Consider the following 20,104-nt stretch of genomic DNA (forward strand, 5'->3'; position numbering starts at 1 on the left):
CAACAACTCCTTACCTGTGTTTATTCCTCTGTATTATGATATTATTAGCACATTTTATTTTTAAAAGAATTATGTTTTTTTTGTTTTTTAATGAGAAATATTTGCCCCTCTAATCAATTCTGTTAATAGATAAGTCATTATTTATGGAGACGCAGGGGGAACCGTATCTGATGGGGGAACGGGGCTCGACGTAACAGCAGCAACTCGAGCACATTGCTGCCCCCTATATGTCTAGAGGACAAATAACACCTTTTCTGTTCAAATTGCAAACCCGCCACAGTGGCGTGTGTTGATCAAATTCACCCGCCACTTCAAATATTTACCCGCATTTGGCCGGTGGCGGGTGCTAATTTCCACCCCTGCTGTGAACCCAAAGTTACTTTCAAAACCTTCAGTGGTGTATGGCTGTAATACTGTAGATTATTAATTTTTCTTTATGCAGCATATAACTTTTTCAGTTACAATGGAGCTCAACCGTAAAATATACAAATGGTTTTTTTTTACTAAAAATGTGAACTTAGTTTTAATATACAGATTTTCTTGACAACAAAAATGGCTCAAAAATCAGCAATTATTATTTTTGTATTTGGGTCTGGAAGCGTACAATATTTCAAAATGGAAATCGTGTAGGAAGGAACCCTGTGAAAAACAAAAACATTTATTCAAATGTAGCAGAAATGTTCTCTCTTCTAGTTTAGATTGCCCTCTGCAAAACCAGCAGTTTCATAATTTAACCACAAGAGGGCAGTGTTAATGAATGTATAAAGTGGTGCCTAGTGCTCATTAAACCTGCACCTTTATCAAACATAAACAGATTAGGCTCATGATTGTGAAAAGGTGTTTAGTTTAATATTTTTTGCAGATTAGTCAGATGCTGCACAATTTTTAACCAATATGCATTTAAACAAAGAATTGTTGCATCTGCAGCAAAGTATTTATTTTGTAGTATGTCACAATGAATCGTGTTTTGATGTGTGTTGTTGGTACTGCAGGTGAGATGGTGCTGGCTGATGTGGCTCTGAACATCCTTTGTCTGCTGATGAAGAAGCAGTGGAGCTGGCTGTGCACTGAAAACATCCAGAGGACCATCAGGCTGCTGTTTGGAACCTTTATTAACAGGTGACACATTAGATTATTTTAATGTTGGTAGGATGCAACAAGAGAGTGCCATAACAAAAATCAGATTTAATTCAAACTTGTCTGACTGAAAACTTTACATTTTTGTGTCCAAAAAAGAAACACAACACATCCTTAAAAAAACAAACAAGCAATGGGTATCGGTTTTTAGACAAAAACCGCAAACACTAAATAAATCAATATCTTTCTACATTTATTCTGCTTGAGACTGATCACTGGATCTTTCTGCTCACATGCAAACATGTTCTCATGTACAAAAACTGTATTCTCTGTTTCCAGGCTTATGCTGTTATACAAAAATATACTGCAATAAAACTAAGTAGATACAAAGACAAGTCAGCTAAAAAAAAATCTGTGACCATTCAGACATTTTTACATCTATTGCTAGATGAGCATGTAGAACATCCCAGATCCTCTGGTAAACAAAGCATCAGAGCAAAGACATGAGCTGTAACCTTCTGCACTGTTTTCATTTGTCACTGTCTCATTAGGAGCATACAGGTCCATGCAGACATACTTGAAACTTTGACAGTTCTACCTAAAAAAAAAAAAGAGTTCACAGCCCTAGAACATTTCTTCATTTTGTCATTTACTACCACAAACTTTAAAGTATTTTACTGGGATTTTATGTGATAGATCAACACTAAGTAGCATGTAATTGTGAGGTGGAAGGACAATGATACATGATTTACAGCTGCAAGTCTTTTGGGGTATGTTTCTATCAGCTTTGCACATCTACTGACTGTTATTGCCACACAAACCCTACCAAAAGAGTGTTGCTCACCAAAACACGTGGAGCGGCTGAGGAAGGCATTATTCAGATAAGCATCCAGTAGGCCAAAGATAACCCTGATGGAGCTGAGCAGCTCTTTTGTAAAGATGGGAGGATCTTTCCATAGGGTCACTGTAAGCTGCACAGAGCTGGGCTACATGGAAGAGTGGCAGGAAGAAGACATTGCTTAAAGAAGAAGGGGGAAAAAAGCTTGACTGTTCAGAATTTCTTTCCCAAACACATGGAAGAAGGCACTGTGGTCAGATGAGACCAAATCTACCACCTCTAATCACACTGAGAAGACCATCCCAACAGTAAAGCACGGTGGTGACAGCATTATGCTGTAGAGATGTTTTTCATCAATAGGAACTGAGAAACTGGTTATCAGCTGAGTTAGCAGAGTTAAAGAACAGACCAGTGGAGCAAAATACAGAAAAGTCCTTGAGAGGAACCTGTTGGGGTTTTTCAGAGATTTGAGACTAGAACAGAGGTCCACCTTCCAGCAGAACAATGTCCCTAAACACACTGCTGAAGCTACACTTCACTGGTTTAAGGAGAACCAGTTAAAGGTCCTGGAGGGATCCAGTCAAAGACCAGACCTTAGTCCAACTGAGAATCTCTGGTTTGATTTAAAGACTGATGTACACAGTCCAAAACATGCATGTTAGGTGAATTGATAGCTCTAAATAATCACCATGTGTGAGTGAGATTGTGAATGGTTCTCTATCTTGTGGTATGGCTGAGCAGTATTTAGAGCTGTTGCCTCACAGCAATAAAGTTGTAGGTTGGCCTCCTGGCCCTTCTGTGTGGAGTTTGCATGTTCTCTTCCTGTATAGGTTTTCTCCAGGTGCTCCTATTTCCTCTCTCAGACTAAGAACATGCATGGTAGGTAAAATGGTAACTCTAAATTGTCCCTAAGTGTGAATGAAAGTGTGAATGGTTGTTTGTCTCTGTGATGGACTTGTAACCCATCCAGGGTGTACCCCACCTCTCACACAGTGACTGCTGGAGGTAGACACCAGCTTCCCATGACCTTGGGAAGTCAGGTAAAGAAAATAGATGGATGTACACAAGTAACAACCACTCAACCTGAAGGACGAGTTCTGAAACACAACTGTTTTGTTATAAAGAATGGACAAAGATTCCTGTGGTTAGATGTTCTAAACTCATGGAGACCGACCTGAAGGGACTCCCTGCTGTAACTGCTTAAAAAGGTGACTCTACAAGGTTTAGGGATTCGATTAAATATGCATACACCATTTTTCAGTTTTATGTTTTGAAGAATGGTTTAAAACAAGAAAAAAAACTCCATTAAACTTTATTAACCTGAAATATTTATTTGCAGAATTGTTGATTTTAATTAAATTAAAAATCTAAATAAATTCCAGGCTTTAAGGCAAAAAAATAGAAAGACTACTGTAATGAATACTTCTGGAAGGCAAAAGGTATCTGCAATTGGCAGATGTTAAGGAGTAACATATAGCCAGGTTTGGACATTATCGAATCGCCTGTTAATAGTTAAGACATTTTAGCTAAATCAATGGGATGTAGCTAAATTTTTTTAAATGGTTTTTTAACAACTGTTTTCTGAGTAAACTTTGCTGCTGCGGCTTAAAGTCTTTTCAACAAGGATTTCTGCAGCGAATAAATGATGGAAACGTTTATGTTTCACAGGGCCCCTGTGTCTGCATTCTGAGCCAGGTCAGAACATGAAGACACATGTTTCCTTAAGGGGATTTCAGAGGGCTGTTTATGAGCTGCAGGGGGACAAGGGCTCTTTTAGAGTCATTCATCAATAGGAGTTGGTATTTTAGACAAGACTGTGAGCCTTTTGCTATATTCTGCATCTTTAAAAAAGATGTTACTAATCCCAGCTGTAGAAACTGAAAAACTTGCTGCCATCTTTTGATTACTTGTCATTTGTTGATTCTGTTCGTTATAAGGTGTGTTAGTCCATGTGCATACATGCGTGCCTGTGATGTTTGGCCCTGAAGAGAATATCTGACATTAAGTACCAGGGCATGTGCCACAGATAGTTTTAGCTGCTGCTTCCAGTATCCTGAACATGCAGACAATATTCTCAGGTTCTGCTGTGGCTTGACCTCACGTTCTCTGTGGTGTCACAACCAGAATATCGTTGCTTGACATTGATCGTCAAACCTCTATTTTAAGAACTTCCACCAACCAAGTATGAATGCCTTGTGCTTTTGTTTGCTCGATTTATATTTGAGGCAACAGTCTGTCAGCATTGTGGTGGTGCTCAGCGTGTGGCCACTTTCTTCTCTCATCAACTGTTTTTGGTTGAGACGAGAGGACAACAATGAACTGTTCTTGATGGAAACATTGCAAATAAAACTGTCAGAGAAATGGCCCCAGTTACAAATAAAGCACAGACAATGGATATATATATATATATATATATATATATATATATATATAATGGTCAGTTCTTTCCACCACGTTGCTCAAGACTGAAAATTTACACCCATGGCATCCAGATGGTTTCTAATGACCTTCATGTTCACCTGACTTGGGAGTAAAGTGTAACAAGTGTTGTAAGGGCTGACATAAAATTAGCATTACATCTTTTACTCAACATTCCAAGTGTAGTTTACAAGGTCCAGGTCTGTGGACTAAAACCTTCTGAGCTTGCTGTTCTGCCTCTAAAACATGTTTGAGACAGCTTTTGCTGTCCAGACAAAACCTTGGCAAAAGAAATTGTTGTGGCTCCCTGTTTTTAACTCTGCACTTCAGTCTGCACACAATGCCCTGAGAGGGTATTTGCTGTGAAATCTAAGTCTGTTTCAGCACATGGCATGTATTAGTTGTACTAACTGTAGAGAGTAAAATCTAATTATATGTAACCGTTCTTTTTAAACTGGAGGAGTCTATGTTAAGTTTGAATTTGCTCCTTCTGTACCATCAGTAATCAGAATCCTTGATGTTCTGATTTGTATTTTCAGGATTATAGGCTTCACACACATGCATCATGATTAGCCAAACTGGAGCTAAATCAGAAAGTAAAGGTGTTTTATTGCAAAGCCTACAGTGTTGCTCATGTTTCCATGTTGACCTCAGAATGAATATGTGACCCTCTGACATTTCATTTTGACACTTACACAAGCATCTGGTGCAGGAATGGACAGTAAATATTTGATGTTTCTTTACCTCCTGAAATCACATCATATAAAGAGGTGGTGGACCACACTATGTAGTTTGTTCTGCATGCCCAAACTGGATAAATGTAAAAATGTAGAGGTGATACAAAAGCTTGTATGATTTGGCTTAAAAATGAGCTCAACTTTGAATTCATAGGATGGTAATAAATGTATTTATTTGATGTTTGTGCATGGCAGTGACTGATCCTCAAACCCCATATGGGCCAGATTTCTGCTTGAACAGACAGGATGTATATGCATTGTGGAAGTTTTTGTATAATCTAACAGCTGTTCATTAGGAAGCTTCAGGCAGCAAAACTTTATCTATGCCAGTTATTTCATGTCTTTCAGAATTTTATTTAGAAATTTGTGCCATTGAAGAATCCACACAAAAGAGCCTTGGAGTGTGTGTGTGTGTGTGTTTGTGTGCATACGAGAAGGGTCTGACTGTAAAGTCATCTCCTACCACAAATGGGGTCTAAAGCAAAGTTCTGGTTTGGGATATCTTTTATAGAGTGGAAAGTGGGCCAGTTAAAGAAGAATGTATTCCTTTCTGTTGGACAGGATCTGGATGGAAAATGCAGCTCAAGCCAGATTATTGTCAGGCTCTAGTAAATTAAGGAAGAAATGCTTCCTTTGCCCATTAAAATGGAAAATGACTCTACTTGGTTTAAACTCTTAGGTTATTAGGCATCAACACAAAATAATTAAACTTTTATTATGGCATACTCAGACATATTTTAGCTGCTGGATGTAATTTGAGAAATGCATTAATTATAACATTGCAACAGTTTGGCTCTACAGTTTTTTAAGGCCCTGTTCACATTAGAGAGGTTTTAGTAGCCCCTAAACTGTATTTTTCAAAACAGGATTCTTGAGTGAGAAAATCTTGAAATTCCACTTTTACATTATTGTGTAAACAGCCAAGAGAGAAACTTTTGAAAACTATAATATCATAGACCTACCTCTAACCTACGATCCCAAGTGTTACAGACACATTGACAGTAACAACAATAACAAATGCTTGTTTGTGCTGCAGTTGCTAGTTTATCAACTATAGCAGGGGTGTCAAACTCAATTTAACAGAGGGCCACTTTTAGCATATTGGCTGCCCTCAGCGGGCCACAATGACAGTATAAATCAGGAGTGTCAAGTCCCGTCCTCCAGACTGCAACTTTTAGATGCATCCCTGCTACAACACACTCCAGGCAAAAGGCAGACTTCCCTCATTAGCAGTAACTAAGTTCTGCAGAGGCCTAGTAACGAGTCATTCATTTGATCCAGATGTGCTAGAGAAGGAATGCATCTAAAATTGAAGGGTGGTAGCTCTGAAGGACTGGCACCTTGGTATAAATGTCAGAAAATACAAATTTAAAAATAAATTAAACACCTTATTTTGTTAAGTAACTGATTTTATATATTCAAGTTTTAAATATTACATTTGAGTTTGCATAGATGTAAAAAAGTAATGCTCAGTTTAAAAGTTACAACACTTAAATTACTTTTTAAAAGTAAGCAAACAAAGAATAAAAACAAGTTTTGATATTAACTCTCAATAAATTAACTCTGAATTAACTCTCAGGCTTCACCCACTCTGTATCTGTATTTTTTTGTTATCTATGGCACAACCAACATGTGTTTCACAGAAGAACAACAAAGCAATGAGGTGAAGCTGCCCGTTCATGAACGCAAAGCTGATCCCTCTTCACCCTGACACCATCACACACATCCTCATTCACAGGTCATGTTCTGCAAATAAACACAAAACAAAACACAAGCAAAATCAATCAACTACATGCATAATCTAGTATACTTAGTCTTAGTTTTACATTCATTCAATTTTAATTCATTTTTTTGCTTACCGATGTTTTCTGGACGGATGTTTGGCACCGTTTCCCCCTGGTCAGTGCGTCGATGTCTGGTTTTAGTTCTTGTGCTGTGGCAATCCGCAAAACAGCATGGAGGTTTTCATCTGTAATTCGCGATCTGTGCTTGTTCTTGTTTAAATTCATCACTGAAAACATCTGTAGGTGCTCCCAAACATCGACAAAACACGGACTGCGTGAATTCGAAGCTGAGGCATCAAATCAGGGGGCAGTAGACGGTAAAAGTCCCAGATAGAAACATCACGGAGCTTCGCTCTCAGGCCACTGTCGCTTTGAAGCTCAATTAACTCCATCTGAAGGTGGGGCGGCGCACCGCAGACATCAGCAGTGAAAGGATTGGCAAAGACGCCAAAATCAGAGTGCTGCGACTTAAAGTCAGAAAAGCGCTGATCGTTTATTAACTGAGTTAGTTTGGTTTTTAACCGGGGACACGAAAAAGCACCGGGAGCTGAGGCCGAGATGATTTGACAAGCAGGAAAGTGTCTGAGATTGTTTTGTTCCACCTGGCACTTCCACAGATTGAGTTTGCACTGAAAAGCTATGATCATGTTGAACATCTGTGTGATGACTTGGTTACGTCCTTGGAGTTTCTGATTTAGCTGAGCTAGATGCTCGGTGACGTCACATAACATAGCAAAGTCATAGAGCCATTTCGGATCAGACAGTTCAGACAAGGGTTTTCCTTTACTCTGCATGAAAAGATCAATTTCTTTTCAAAGTTCAAAAAATCGCTCAAGGACTTTCCTCCTACTCAGCCACCATACTTCGGTGTGGTACAGCACATCTTCATGCTCTGAACTCCTGCAAGAACAGCTGGAACTGGTGGTGATTCAGGCCACACACCCGAATAAAGTTCACTGTTTTCATGACAGTGGTCATCACGTTATCCAGCTCCAGAACCTTTCCACACAGCGCTTCCTGATGGATAATGCAATAATATGTGATCAGCGGGGTCTGACTGTTGCTTTTTTGCATTTTTTCCTTCATTAGTCCAACCAAGCCTGTTTTTCCTCCACACATCGCAGGTGCACCATCTGTAGTTAGTCCAACCAACCTCTCCCACGGCAACTTATTTTTACTGACAGATTTTTCCACTGCATCAAAAATATCCCAGCCCGTTGTGGTCCCATGCATCGCTACTATATCTAGGAGCTCCTCGGTGACGGAGAGGTCTTGCTTCACGGCTCTATAAAAAATTGACAAATGCGCTGTGTTCACGTTGTCTGTGCTTTTGTCCACAGCTAATGAAAAAGCAAGACAGCTGCCTATGTCTTCGGTCAGCTGTGTCGCTAAATCTCTGTCTATTTGCTTAACTCGGTCCACAATGGTATTTCTTGACAAACTGACATTTTGAAAAATCTGTACCTTGTCAGGACACACCTGCTCACACACCTTTATCATACACTGCTTCAAAAATGCACCCTCCGAGAAAGATTTTGAAGCTCGGGTGATTTCTTCAGCCACAATAAAACTTGCTTTCACTGCTGCATCATTTTTGGCTGTAGCTTTTGTAAACAAATTCTGCTGCAATTGCAATCTGCCTTAATTCTGCCACAATCTTTTGTTTTTCTTGAAAGCTAATTTTTGCATACTTCGCTCCATGTCTGGTTTCAAAATGCCAACGTATATTGTATTCTTTCACGACAGACACGGTCCCAGAACACAAAAGACATACTGGCTTTTCACCTTGATGTGTAAATAGGTATTCGTTTTCCCATCGTTCATGAAATAGTCTTCCTTAATCGATTTTTCTTTTCTTGGACATTTTGAGGTTAGCTTGTTGATGTCAGTTTTATTCGCTGGAACATCAAAAATCAGCTTATGGTGACGCTGCTGCCCTCTAGTGGTGAAAAACCGTAATGTTGGGTGGTAACACTTAAAATGCATTGTGGGAGATGTAGTTTATCCCAATTGGTGCCAAAAACCTATTTTAAGTCAATCATCCTCCTGTAAAACTGTGGGGGGCCACATAAAATGATGTGGCAGGCCACATGTGGCCCGCGGGCTTTGAGTTTGACACGTGAACTATAGTAAAACTTTTGCATACTGTACTTTAACGAACAGACAAGGCTGACTGATGAACAATAACATTGCCTTAAATAGAGCAGATAAAAAAAACTCTCATTATTACACCAAAAAATTTAAGGCTGAAAAGGTTTTATCCACACTTCATGGTCTTTTGGTGACTTGAAGTAGAAGTTCGGCTTTGTCATCAGTCCAAAAAAAGAATTCAATTCTTGCTTTTGTATTTGCTATTTTTGTCTATTTCAAACTATAGACACTATACTGCTCAAAGAAATAAAGGGTACGCTTAAACAACACAATATAACTCCAAGTAAATCAAACTTCTGTGAAAGCAAACTGTCCACTTATGAAGCAACACTGATTAGCAATCAGTTTCACCTGCTGTTGTGCAAATGGAACAGACAACAGGTGGAAATTATTGGCAATTAGCAAGACCCTTAATAAAGGAGTGGTTCTGAAGGTGTGGACCACAGACCACTTCTCAGTACCTATGCTTTCTGGCTGATGTTTTGGTCACTTTTGAATGTTGGTGGTGCGTTCACAGTCGTGCTAGCATGAGACGGACTCTACAACCCACACAAGTGGCTCAGTTAGTGCAGCTCAACCAGGATGGCACATCAATGTGAGCTGTGGCAAGAAGGTTTGCTGTGTCTGTCAGCGTAGTGTCCAGAGGCTGGAGGCGCTACCAGGAGACAGGCCAGTACACCAGGAGACATGGAGGAGGCTGTAGGAGGACAACAACCCAGCAGCAGGACCCCTACCTCCGCCTTTGTGCAAGGAGGAACAGGAGGAGCACTGCCAGAGCCCTGCAAAATGATCTCCAACAGGCCACAAATGTGCATATGTGTCTGCACAAACGGTTAAAAAACGACTCCATGAGGATGGTATGAGGGCCCAACGTCCATAGATGGGGGTTGTGCTCACAGCCCAACACCGTGCAGGACGCTTGGCATTTGCCAGAAAACACCAGGATTGGCCAATTCGCCACTGACGCCCTGTGCTCTTCACATATGAAAGCAGGTTCATGCTGAGCACATGTGACAGATGTGACGGAGTCTGGAGACGCAGTGGCGAGCGATCTGCTGCCTGCAATGTCCCTCAGCATGACCGGTTTGGCAGTGGATCAGTAATGGTGTGGGGTGGCATTTCTTTGGAGGGCCGCACAGCCCTCCATGTGCTCGCCAGAGGTAGCATGACTGCCATTAGGTACCAAGATGAGATCCTCAGACCCCTTGTGAGACGATATGCTGGTGCAGTTGGCCCTGGGTTCCTCCTCGTGCAGGACAATGCTAGAACTCATGTGGCTGGAGTGTGTCAGCAGTTCCTGCAAGATGAAGGCATTGAAGCTATGGACTGGCCCGCTCGTTCCCCAGACCTGAATCCGATTGAGCATCTGGGACATCATGTCTCGCGCCATCCACCAACGTCACGTTGCACCACAGACTGTCCAGGAGTTGGTCTAGGAGGAGATCCCTCAGGAGACCATCCGCCACCTCATCAGGAGCATACCCAGGCGTTGTAAGGAGGTCACACAGGCATGTGGCGGCCACACAAAATACTTAGCCTCATTTGGATGTGTGTTAGGGACATTACATCAAAGTTGGATCAGCCTGTAGTGTTTTTCCACTTTAATTTTGTGCGTGACTCCAAACCCAGGCCTCCATTGGTTAATAAATTTGATTTCCATTGATGATTTTTGTGTAATTTTGTTGTCAGCACATTCAACTTTGTACAGAACAAAGTATTCAATGAGAATATTTCTTTCATTCAGATCTAGGATGTGTTATTTGAGTGTTTCCTTTATTTTTTTTAGCAGTGTGTATGTGTATATATATATATATATATATATATATATATATATATATATATCAAGAAACTGCTGTTTGAAAATGTTTTTATAAATGATAAGTAAAAAGGTTGTTTTGGAAATAACAAAGCATATCTTTTGACACTTATGCTCATTGAAAAACGTGGGCTTCAACAGTGACATTGAGAAAATGGGTTAGTGATGATAATACTGTATTATTATATTTGCAATGAATCAAATTGCATGAAGGAATTTTTGTTGACAAGCTGTTTGTGGCCTTACTGTGCCCAGTAACACGCTGTAAGTTTGGAACATTCCCTGCTTTAGTATTGAGGACATAACACTGGCTGACATTTTTAGTTCAACACATACAGTACATGATGCTCTTTTTCTATCCACCCTGCTAATGGTTTTACTGCTCCTCTGTGGGCTCCTCCTTGTTGGAAACAAAGACTTGCAGGGTATTGCTTTTATGTTGATATTCGTTATGCTAATATGACTCAACTAGATTAGATTACTTAAATCGAATGAACAGATTTTAACAAAATTTTCAGGAAATGTCTGGTTTGTCACAAAAAACAATAAGTTTTGGTGTTTATTCAGATCCTACAATGTTTTAATGACTCCATGGCCTTTGCAGGGTTTTTGTGCTCTCTAAGTGCTCCTAGTTTTATCAGATATTTTTTCTTGATGCACCTTTACAATCCAACCTTTCCTGCAGTGGAACAGATATGTTGTTTCTACTTTTAATGTAATGGAGCAAATGTAAAGTCACCTATGAAAAAATAATTGTAAAGATATAACTTTTGTTGATCTTAATGGAACATTTTTAAACCTAGTTGTAGACCTTATTTTATTTAATAAGCTTTTGGTTATCATCAGACAGCTCCAGTTCAGATATTAACCACAGGATAAATGTAACTTTACTGTCACGTCTTCACCAATGGCACCATTTAATATTAAACGTATATTAAATTATACCAATAACATGCAGATAATTTACTGCATTTCAAGTGTAAAAAAACTGGAATGTAAATTCACAGCATGTTCTCCTTCACTAAATGTCTTTTGACACCCTTCTCTGCTAGTCTTTGCTGCACCTGTTTTACAATGACATAGTTATTTATTTTTACTCCCTAAAACAGCATATTAATACTTCCATAAACAGTTCAAATGGCAGCACGAGTTCTCACTGACAGCTTGATGATACGAGTAAAGGTAACAGGGAGTACAGGAGATTTAGTTCCTGTCAACAGTTGTCTTGGAGAGCCCTCCCACTCAGTCTTTTCTTTTGCTCACTCAGGTTCTGCTTCTGTTATGCTGTTAATTAGTACCAAGGGATCTGTGTCTGACATCCAGTGTCCCTCTTAGGTTTCACCAGTGGTGAGCAAGTTGTTTGGCTCTAGTGAAAGTGGGTTCTGACTCTTTGTTGCACAGTTTAGCTCATGACCACATTGTGGTGTATGTTTTACTCATTTTGAAGTCTTTTGAATGCTATTTTGTTTTTTTTGTTTCTCAGTTTTTAGCTGGCAGGTGTCTTTAAAGTTGCTGGTCTTAACAGTGAATAGACATGTAAATTGGTTCAAAGTACTGGAGCGCACAACTGCCTTGGATGTTTATTAAGTTTTTGTAGTCATTCCTGAGTTTATACCAGTGGTTTGAAGACTGGTCATCTGTTTTATCCATTGTAGACACCACTCCAGTTGGGTTTTCGGCTTTGGGAAGGGAAAAAACACGACTCCCCCTGACAAACTCTTGGGATATCTACTGTCTGATTTACATAATCCATAGGCACATCGCTTCACTATTTTGGAGAATGTCGGATCTAGCTTACATAGTCAGAGATGCTAATGATGTGTGATTGACTTACGCAGTCAGACATTTGTGTTCTTAAATGGTCATGCATTCTTAGATACAGTAAACCACCTCTCTCAATTTTTGTGTAAACTGTATATTATCAAAACCAGGATCCAGGATACTAGGAGTTCATATAAACACTTTCCTAGTCTTCATTAGCAACTAGAAGTCTCTCTTTGTCTACTTTGAAGCAAGGTCCATCTGCTAACAGTATCAGTAAAATACAGCAGAAATATGTGGAAAACACTTGTTTGTGTCAAATGTTTATTATGGCAGTACTCCTATTTTATCACATCAATAAGGCCTAAATTTTCCTTTAAAATGTTGACCTACTTTATTCTTATTATAAAATATTAAAAATATGTTGTTTTTTTTGCAGTTCTTTAGCTACAGCAGGGATTTGTTAAATTAAGAATTATGGTGAGATCAAATTTTAATTTGACCAACATTTTATTTAGATTCACCTGAAATGTAGATATTGGAAGTACCAAAGTACTGCTAACAGGAGGATTACATAAAATGTCTGAAGATGTTGTCACTGGGACAACAAAAATATTTATAAAAAAAACTTTACACGTGTAGCTTTTCATTGTAATCATTGGTGTTTAAATGGATGCAACTTGTCTTTTCATGGTTCATGAAGATGTGAGTTCTGACTAACTTTTTGGAGGAGAGGTAAAATGTATGGAAGAATGTACTGTCCCAACTAGAAAATCTGCTATCTCACACTTGAAAAGGTTCAACAATTGACGTTGCACCAAATTTTAATGTCTTAATAGTTTAATTTAATTGCACAATTAATAACATTCATGTGTTACAATTGTAATTGTAATTGTATATTAATTGTATACAGCTTTATTATTTGCTACAATTGCTCCTTTTTGCCTGTCCTAAATATATGCTAAAAAGCATCAGGACCAGGATATAGCTCCATGCTGTCGTGCTTTGAGCACATCCATATGAGATGAATAAACGGCTCATTTTACAGTTAGTCTGCTGCATCTTCAATCCCTATATCTATTAGACATTTTATGAGTGTGAATGCTAAGTCAGCATTCACACCATTTTCCTATTCATAGTTTCTTCAATGTTTTTCGAACTGTAACTACTTCAGCTCACTTTCAGCTGTTTTGTCTGTTCATATATTTGTATAATGTTTAGCTTGTTCAGGACATTACAGCTGTGTCTGGTTTTGTAAATTTTCTACTTTTTGAATGATTTAACTTTGTTTACAACTCTTTTTCATTGAAATGAATTGAGAGCTCTTCGAATCCTTAAAAAACTTTGTGCTATTTGAAATTTGCTTTAGCTACTATTTTGCCAGTCTTGGCTTTCAGCTTTTGTTGTGCTAATTTATAGCAAAGTCATTCAGGCATTCACACTGTATTTTTTTTGGCAGAAAATGCAATTTCTCTAGTTATATTTTGTTTGTGTCAGAGGATCAAATGATTCTTCATGATGTGAGGAAACCATGAACTTAAATCTTACTCTTAATAATCGCCCCATAAATGAGATCTTTCTCAATACCTTGACATTGCTGGTTGTTTTTGCAATGAGGAGAATATACTAGTCTCCTTTGCTTTTCTGTTTTAAGGCTGTTCTATGATATATGAGTCCCATGTCCAGAAGAGGTGTAATCAAAAGAGCCTGTTTAGAAATCCATGCTTCTCCTGTTAGCAAGAATTTACTCTCAGTCTAAGTGCTCTGTTGGTCAGATAGTTGAGATATACATGACAGACTTGGTGTTGGTGGGAAAAAGGAAAGGAGTGCTGGAAAGAAAATGTGCTTGTTACATAACAGAGTGAGAGCCGGTGAAGTATGCCGTATCTGGACAGATTGTTCCTGCGATGAAACAGTCAGATGTGGTCACGGTGACATCAGGCTGTCTGAGTGGCTTATATCTCACATGTAATGTCACTAACATGTTTGTGCATGCCATTACTTACTTTGCTATTTGTTTCCTTTCATTCTTTTGTTTCTGAGCTGTAAATATATTCTGATATTATGTTGTTGCAGATTGCCTGTCCTTTTCTGCTGCAGAGGTTGGAGTGGGGGATAAGATAGGTGAAATAGCTAGATTACTTCTAAAGGTTATGAAACATATCACCATTGCCTTAATGTGCCAGCAGTTAAATCAGCCAGCCTCTGTCTGTGTTTATTCTTATTTGGTCTTAGAGGGTTGTAGTGACACTAAACTCCTTCTTTGGCAGAACATGAAAATGAATGCAGCTCATTATTGTCTACACTCCTGATAAAGTTAGAACACAAGTACTGTGTGCTTTAACACCTTTGGGATGTTTGCAGAAATAACTTTGTAAATGATGAGCACATCTTAATAAAGATGGATGACTTTACCTTCTGTACATCCCTTAGTGTCTGTTTTCATCACTCACCTGAGCTCTGGGACTGAGATGTGGATCCAAAGTCTCATTTCATCTTTTCCCTCCAGAGACATACTTGTGCAATGACATCTTGTCTGTTGAAATCTGGCTCTAGGTTTATTTTAGCTTAAACAGGACCTAGTTGTGTGTGTCTGTGTTGACCTTAAATAGTAACTAAAATAAATCCAACTAATACATACTGTAGCTGTCAATTAGCTGATGTTTTACACATGCTTGGATTCTGTTGTGTCAGTCATTGATTACTGCCAAGTATTTTAAGCATTGTTTATTTATTTATTTTAGATTGATTGCTGCTAATTAATTATTGTGTCAGTCATTTAGTTGACTCAGACCCTTTGACTGTTTGAGTGTCTTTTACTTTGTTTTTCAAAGTTAATAGTACCCAATGTTAGCTTTTCATGTATGTCCAAAAAAGGTTAAAAAAACAAAACCAACTGGACTTCTATTTTGTCTCTGAAGATGTTTTGCTGCTCTTCTGAGGAGCTTTATCAATTCAAAAAGCAGAGAGTGTGGAGTTCAAGCTTTCAAAACTGAGATGTTCTGTAAACTAGATTCACATGCAGATTACTCTCGTTCTCCTAACAATAGAGGCTTGTTAGGGTCTTTGTTTGCCTGACTCATAAATGGGCCACTTTGATCACGTGAATAAAGGTGTTGATTAGAGTTAAACTGACTGAGTATCAGGCTTAACTCTCCATTATAGGTTTTTGAAAGCTGAAATCTGAGATCTCCTCCTCTGTTTAAAGTTGGTTTCTCTTGTTTGACGTAAATGGTTTCCTTCACCCCCTATCAAATCCTGTCTTTTGAAAGGGGGGTGAATGAAGACATTTACAATGTTTAAAATCATTTGGTTAGGCCTCCAAATACCGTATAAAGATCAGCATTTTGTTCCAGGCACTTCTAGAGCTGTCAGTAAATACCATGTCAATGGTTCTGCTGTCTTTTCTGATGCCACACTGGCTCTCAGGCAGCAGACCATGATCTAGGTAGACATTCAAATAGTTCAGAAGGATTCTTTCATTGTTTGCCTACAATAGAGCGTAATGAAATGTCTCTGATAATCACAGGGCTACTGATGGCCTTTCCTCTTGTAGATGGATTATGACAGCATCTTTAAACTCCTGGGGAACAACTTCTAAAGTCCACAAAACTTTGAAGAGATCATTTGCCATTTTTCAGACAACTCTGACAGTCACAACCCCTTTGGCATACTTGTCATTTTATTTGTAAAAAAATGTGAACACCATGCATTGTTTTACTACTTTGTGTTGGTCTATCACATAAAATCCCAGTAAAATACATTAAAGTTTGTGTGACAAAAAGTTCAAGGTATATGAATCAGTGGCGGCTGGCCAATAGAGGGCGCTAGGGCGCCGCCCCACCACTCAATTACCTTGAATAAGACGTAAAAAAAAAAAAAAAAAAAATTAAATAGTACATTAAAAATATTACGAAATATATGTATTAATTTTTTTAGTTGTATAAGATAAATATTTTATAGTGAATGATAAGTAAAGTTGTTTCGTTTTTCGACGTTGTCTGATTGGTGACGTATTTCCGCCCCGGGGCGCAAAAATCTTTGTCCATAGACTCTCGTTGAAAGTTGTACATGCGCAGTAGCTCCTCTTCAGTGCAAGAGATAGGACGGTTCAGGGCGCACCTCTCCTGCGCCCTGAGCTGCTGAATGCAGCTGTGTTTACATTTCACCGCCTCCCGCCGCCTGAGCGTGGGACTCCCGCCGTGGGCTGACGTCATATCCGTCTGTCCTAAAGTTCGCCTGATTGAAAAGTCTAGCCGCGGGTGAGCTGCCTTTTATTCAAAGACAGCAATAAGTTCATTACGTGACTAAATTACATACAAAAGATAATAAATAAGTTCATAGTTAATAATTAGTTTAAGAAAATTTATGTTAAAATCTCTTAGAATGTTTGGTTTTGAATTCTAATCGGAGTGAGACATCAGATCTATGTGCAGAATACGTGAGGTAGTGAGTGCTCTCACCATAAAACTAGCTTTGATGTAGTTTCTCCGGTAAAGTTTTGAAAAATAAGTGAGAAAACAGGTTTTATAAACGCTAGATGTGTCCTACAGACCTCCGTCTTTCTAAGTATTGGTGTTCAGGAAGCACTTGTGCATTTATATGTACATCATTTATATGTACTGTTGTTTTAATTCATGTAAATACACTGGTGTGATATCTTAGTATATGTCTTGGTCCAAAACATATACTAAGGTATCACATAATAGACATATACCAAAACATTTAGTATATGTCTATTTTGGATTTATATCCCCCCCTGGAGAAAACTCCACCAGCCGCCACTGATATGAATACACTTTCAAGTCATTGTAATTTCTAATTATAACAAATTTGAAAAGCTGCCAGCAATATTAGCAGAAGTAACACCAGCAGCATAGCACCCAAACTAGTGTGGAAAGTAGTTTTTTATTAATTTTGTAACAAGAACAAAAAAAAGCTTAGTAAAATACATCTCTACATTTTCCTTAGTAAAAGTCTAAATCAGTTCTACATTGTGGTGTAAATGTGTGTTCATGAACTAATGGTTATCGTTTGGTCTGCATTATTTGAATTGAGGATTTAGATTGTTGTGCTTTGCTCCTCCTTCAGTTCTTTAGGATCTTCCTTAGAGCTAATATTTTACCCTACCCGGTAATTGCTACCAGAGAGGACAGTTGGCTCTGTTCCTTTGCTCTTGCATTAGAAAGCAGAGGAGGTCAGTTACATCAGCTAAAACTATGTGAAACTTGTTTACAGCACTTGTCAAATCTCTCTGTAATGTTCTACCTTTTACTTTCTTTGTATATATTCCTAAAACTAAAACAAAGATAACATAAACCTCTGCAGATGTTCTGGAATGTTATCAGGCTGATACAAAAAACTACAATAATGTTTTGTACATTTATCACCTGCCAGCGAATGCAATAATGTGTTGCTTTAAAATGGGTGCATTTGTTTGTCTGATGGTAGTGTTAGCAAAATATCTAAAGAACCAGTGGACATGTTTTGTTTAAACTTTCGGAAAGTAATCATTGAATTAGCATCTAAAGCTTTGTTACTTTTAGAGTTAACCCAATTTACAGTGGCTACCACAGCTACGCAACATTAGCAAACACGAAAGAGGCTGTGACTCAGTCGTTTTTGTAGAAATTGAGCTCAAATTTGGTGTAGTAGTAGTAGCTAAGAGTTATTCACAACACGTCCTCGAAGCACTAGCTGATTGCACAAGATCTGTTTTTAAAACTTTGCCAATAACGGTTACAGTCATTTCTGGCTGTCTGTTAGCAAAACATTTCATAGATCACTGGATGAATTTTAGTGAATCTGTGTTAAAGTAATCATTGGATGTCCATCTACAATTCATTAACTTTTGGAGTCAAGCAATTCAACATGGCCGCCACAGCTCGCTACCTTTACCCAGCATAAATAAACATCTAAAACTTCGTGAATTTTACAAACATTCGGCTAAATTTGATGTCTTAGTAGCTGAGAGTCACCTACACCACATATTTTAAGCGTTAACAGATCATGTGGAATTGCATGAGATTCCACATATTTACAATGTTTGACCAAAATGCCTGTAACCCTGTCAGTCTCATCATAAGATGATTTCAGTTTACAGCTCTGGCATAAAAGGCAGTGGGCGATATGCATTTCAAGGAATGCTAGACCTTTATGCTTTCTAAAGTAATCCACCTTTGGACATCATTGTATTTGGTAGCACTGTGTATTTGTTTGTTTAAGATAGGTTAAGACCACAGGCAGAAAGGAGAACATTTTTTTCTTGGCAGTCTTTTCGACACTTTCGGAGCTTGAAGATTATTTTTGTAACGGAGCAGAGCTGGAAAACAACTGGTGGTTTTCATGGTTGGAGTAATGCTGTAGAGTCTAAGTCACCACCAGACCACAATCTCTCATATAGAATTACTTGGCATTTGTCAGCCCTAATTGTCTGAAAGCGTTCTGCTGTCTGTATTAAGTATGCTGGGTCTAAATCTGTATGTGGTTACATGCATTGAAGTAATCTTTCTTATACTTGCCATAGAACTTCAGCGCTGAGGTCAGCATGGGCCAGTTTCACCAGGTGTTATTTTATCAAAGACGGAGACCTTGACCTGTGTGTTATTGTAATATAGCACATACAATGACCACTGCCTTGGCTTATTAGCTGTTCTAAGTATGACAGCTTCTGCATTGTTGTGACAGAAAACTGTGAAAGTGTGACTTCATACTCCTGTGGGACGTGTGTATTTAAAATCAGGCTCAAGGCTGTAGTGTCACATGTCTATTTTGACCAGCCATGGGTTTTTTGAGGCGCCACAACAGTCCCAATAAAACCAGGGTGGCACGTACTCAAACTTCCACTAAAGAGGAGAGCAGTCCTTAGACAGCAGAGCAGAAGAGTGTGAGATGAATGAAGGTGCTGATGTGATGATCCTGGAGCCAGACGGCTGCCTAACTGGGAGCACACATCACATGGAGTGAAAACAATTTGTTGCTGCAATGGATCCATCTGTCTTTGTTTGTTTGAACTTTCTAAGACATTCTATAAAAACTCGTGTTTTTGAGATGTTTTTTATCATTTGATTTCTAACATTATTTTTAACCTTCCTGTTTTTCTTGCTTGTGTTAAAACTAGACTCAAAGCTGTGAGGTCCTCAGGAAAGCTGTTCCACAGGCAAAGACCATAATAAGCAAATGACGCCTCACAGTGGGTTTAATTTCTAACTTTAGGTACAATCAGAAGTCCTTTTCCAGAGGACCTGAGGGATCTGGAGGGCTCATAAGGTTAAAGCAAGTTTGGTAGGTCTAAGACCAGAAGCAGCCCCAAAAACCAATAAAGGAATCATATATACAATTCTAAACACAGAGACAATGCAGAGATTTTAAATTAGGTGTAATGTGAGCTCTCTGGTCTTTGTTAACAGCAGAGTTAACAACTGAGATATACTCAGAGCTAAACTCTTCCATACTCAGAGTTACACCTGTAGGAAGACTAAAGAGAGCATTACAGTAATCAATCTTGCAGGTGATAAAAACA

General features: G+C 38.7%; 1 protein-coding gene across 2 annotated transcripts in view; it reads left to right on the forward strand.

The window, feature by feature from the left end:
- The window catches only part of snx19b (sorting nexin 19b), a 45,093-nt gene that overhangs the window by 14,829 nt on the left and 10,160 nt on the right, over positions 1 to 20,104 (forward strand). Inside the window, exon 12 of one of the 2 annotated variants that reach the window (XR_005234545.1) lies at positions 993 to 1,118. Coding sequence is in view for 1 of the 2 variants with exons in the window: in XM_017436027.3 (XP_017291516.1) it covers positions 993 to 1,119 (127 nt within the window). In the remaining variant the exon portion in view is untranslated. Of the gene's footprint in view, positions 1 to 992; positions 1,120 to 20,104 lie in introns of those variants that run through there. The other variant, XM_017436027.3, reaches the window with a different exon arrangement.

This window comes from Kryptolebias marmoratus, linkage group LG2 (genome assembly GCF_001649575.2).
Source record: "Kryptolebias marmoratus isolate JLee-2015 linkage group LG2, ASM164957v2, whole genome shotgun sequence".
NCBI lineage: Eukaryota > Metazoa > Chordata > Actinopteri > Cyprinodontiformes > Rivulidae > Kryptolebias > Kryptolebias marmoratus.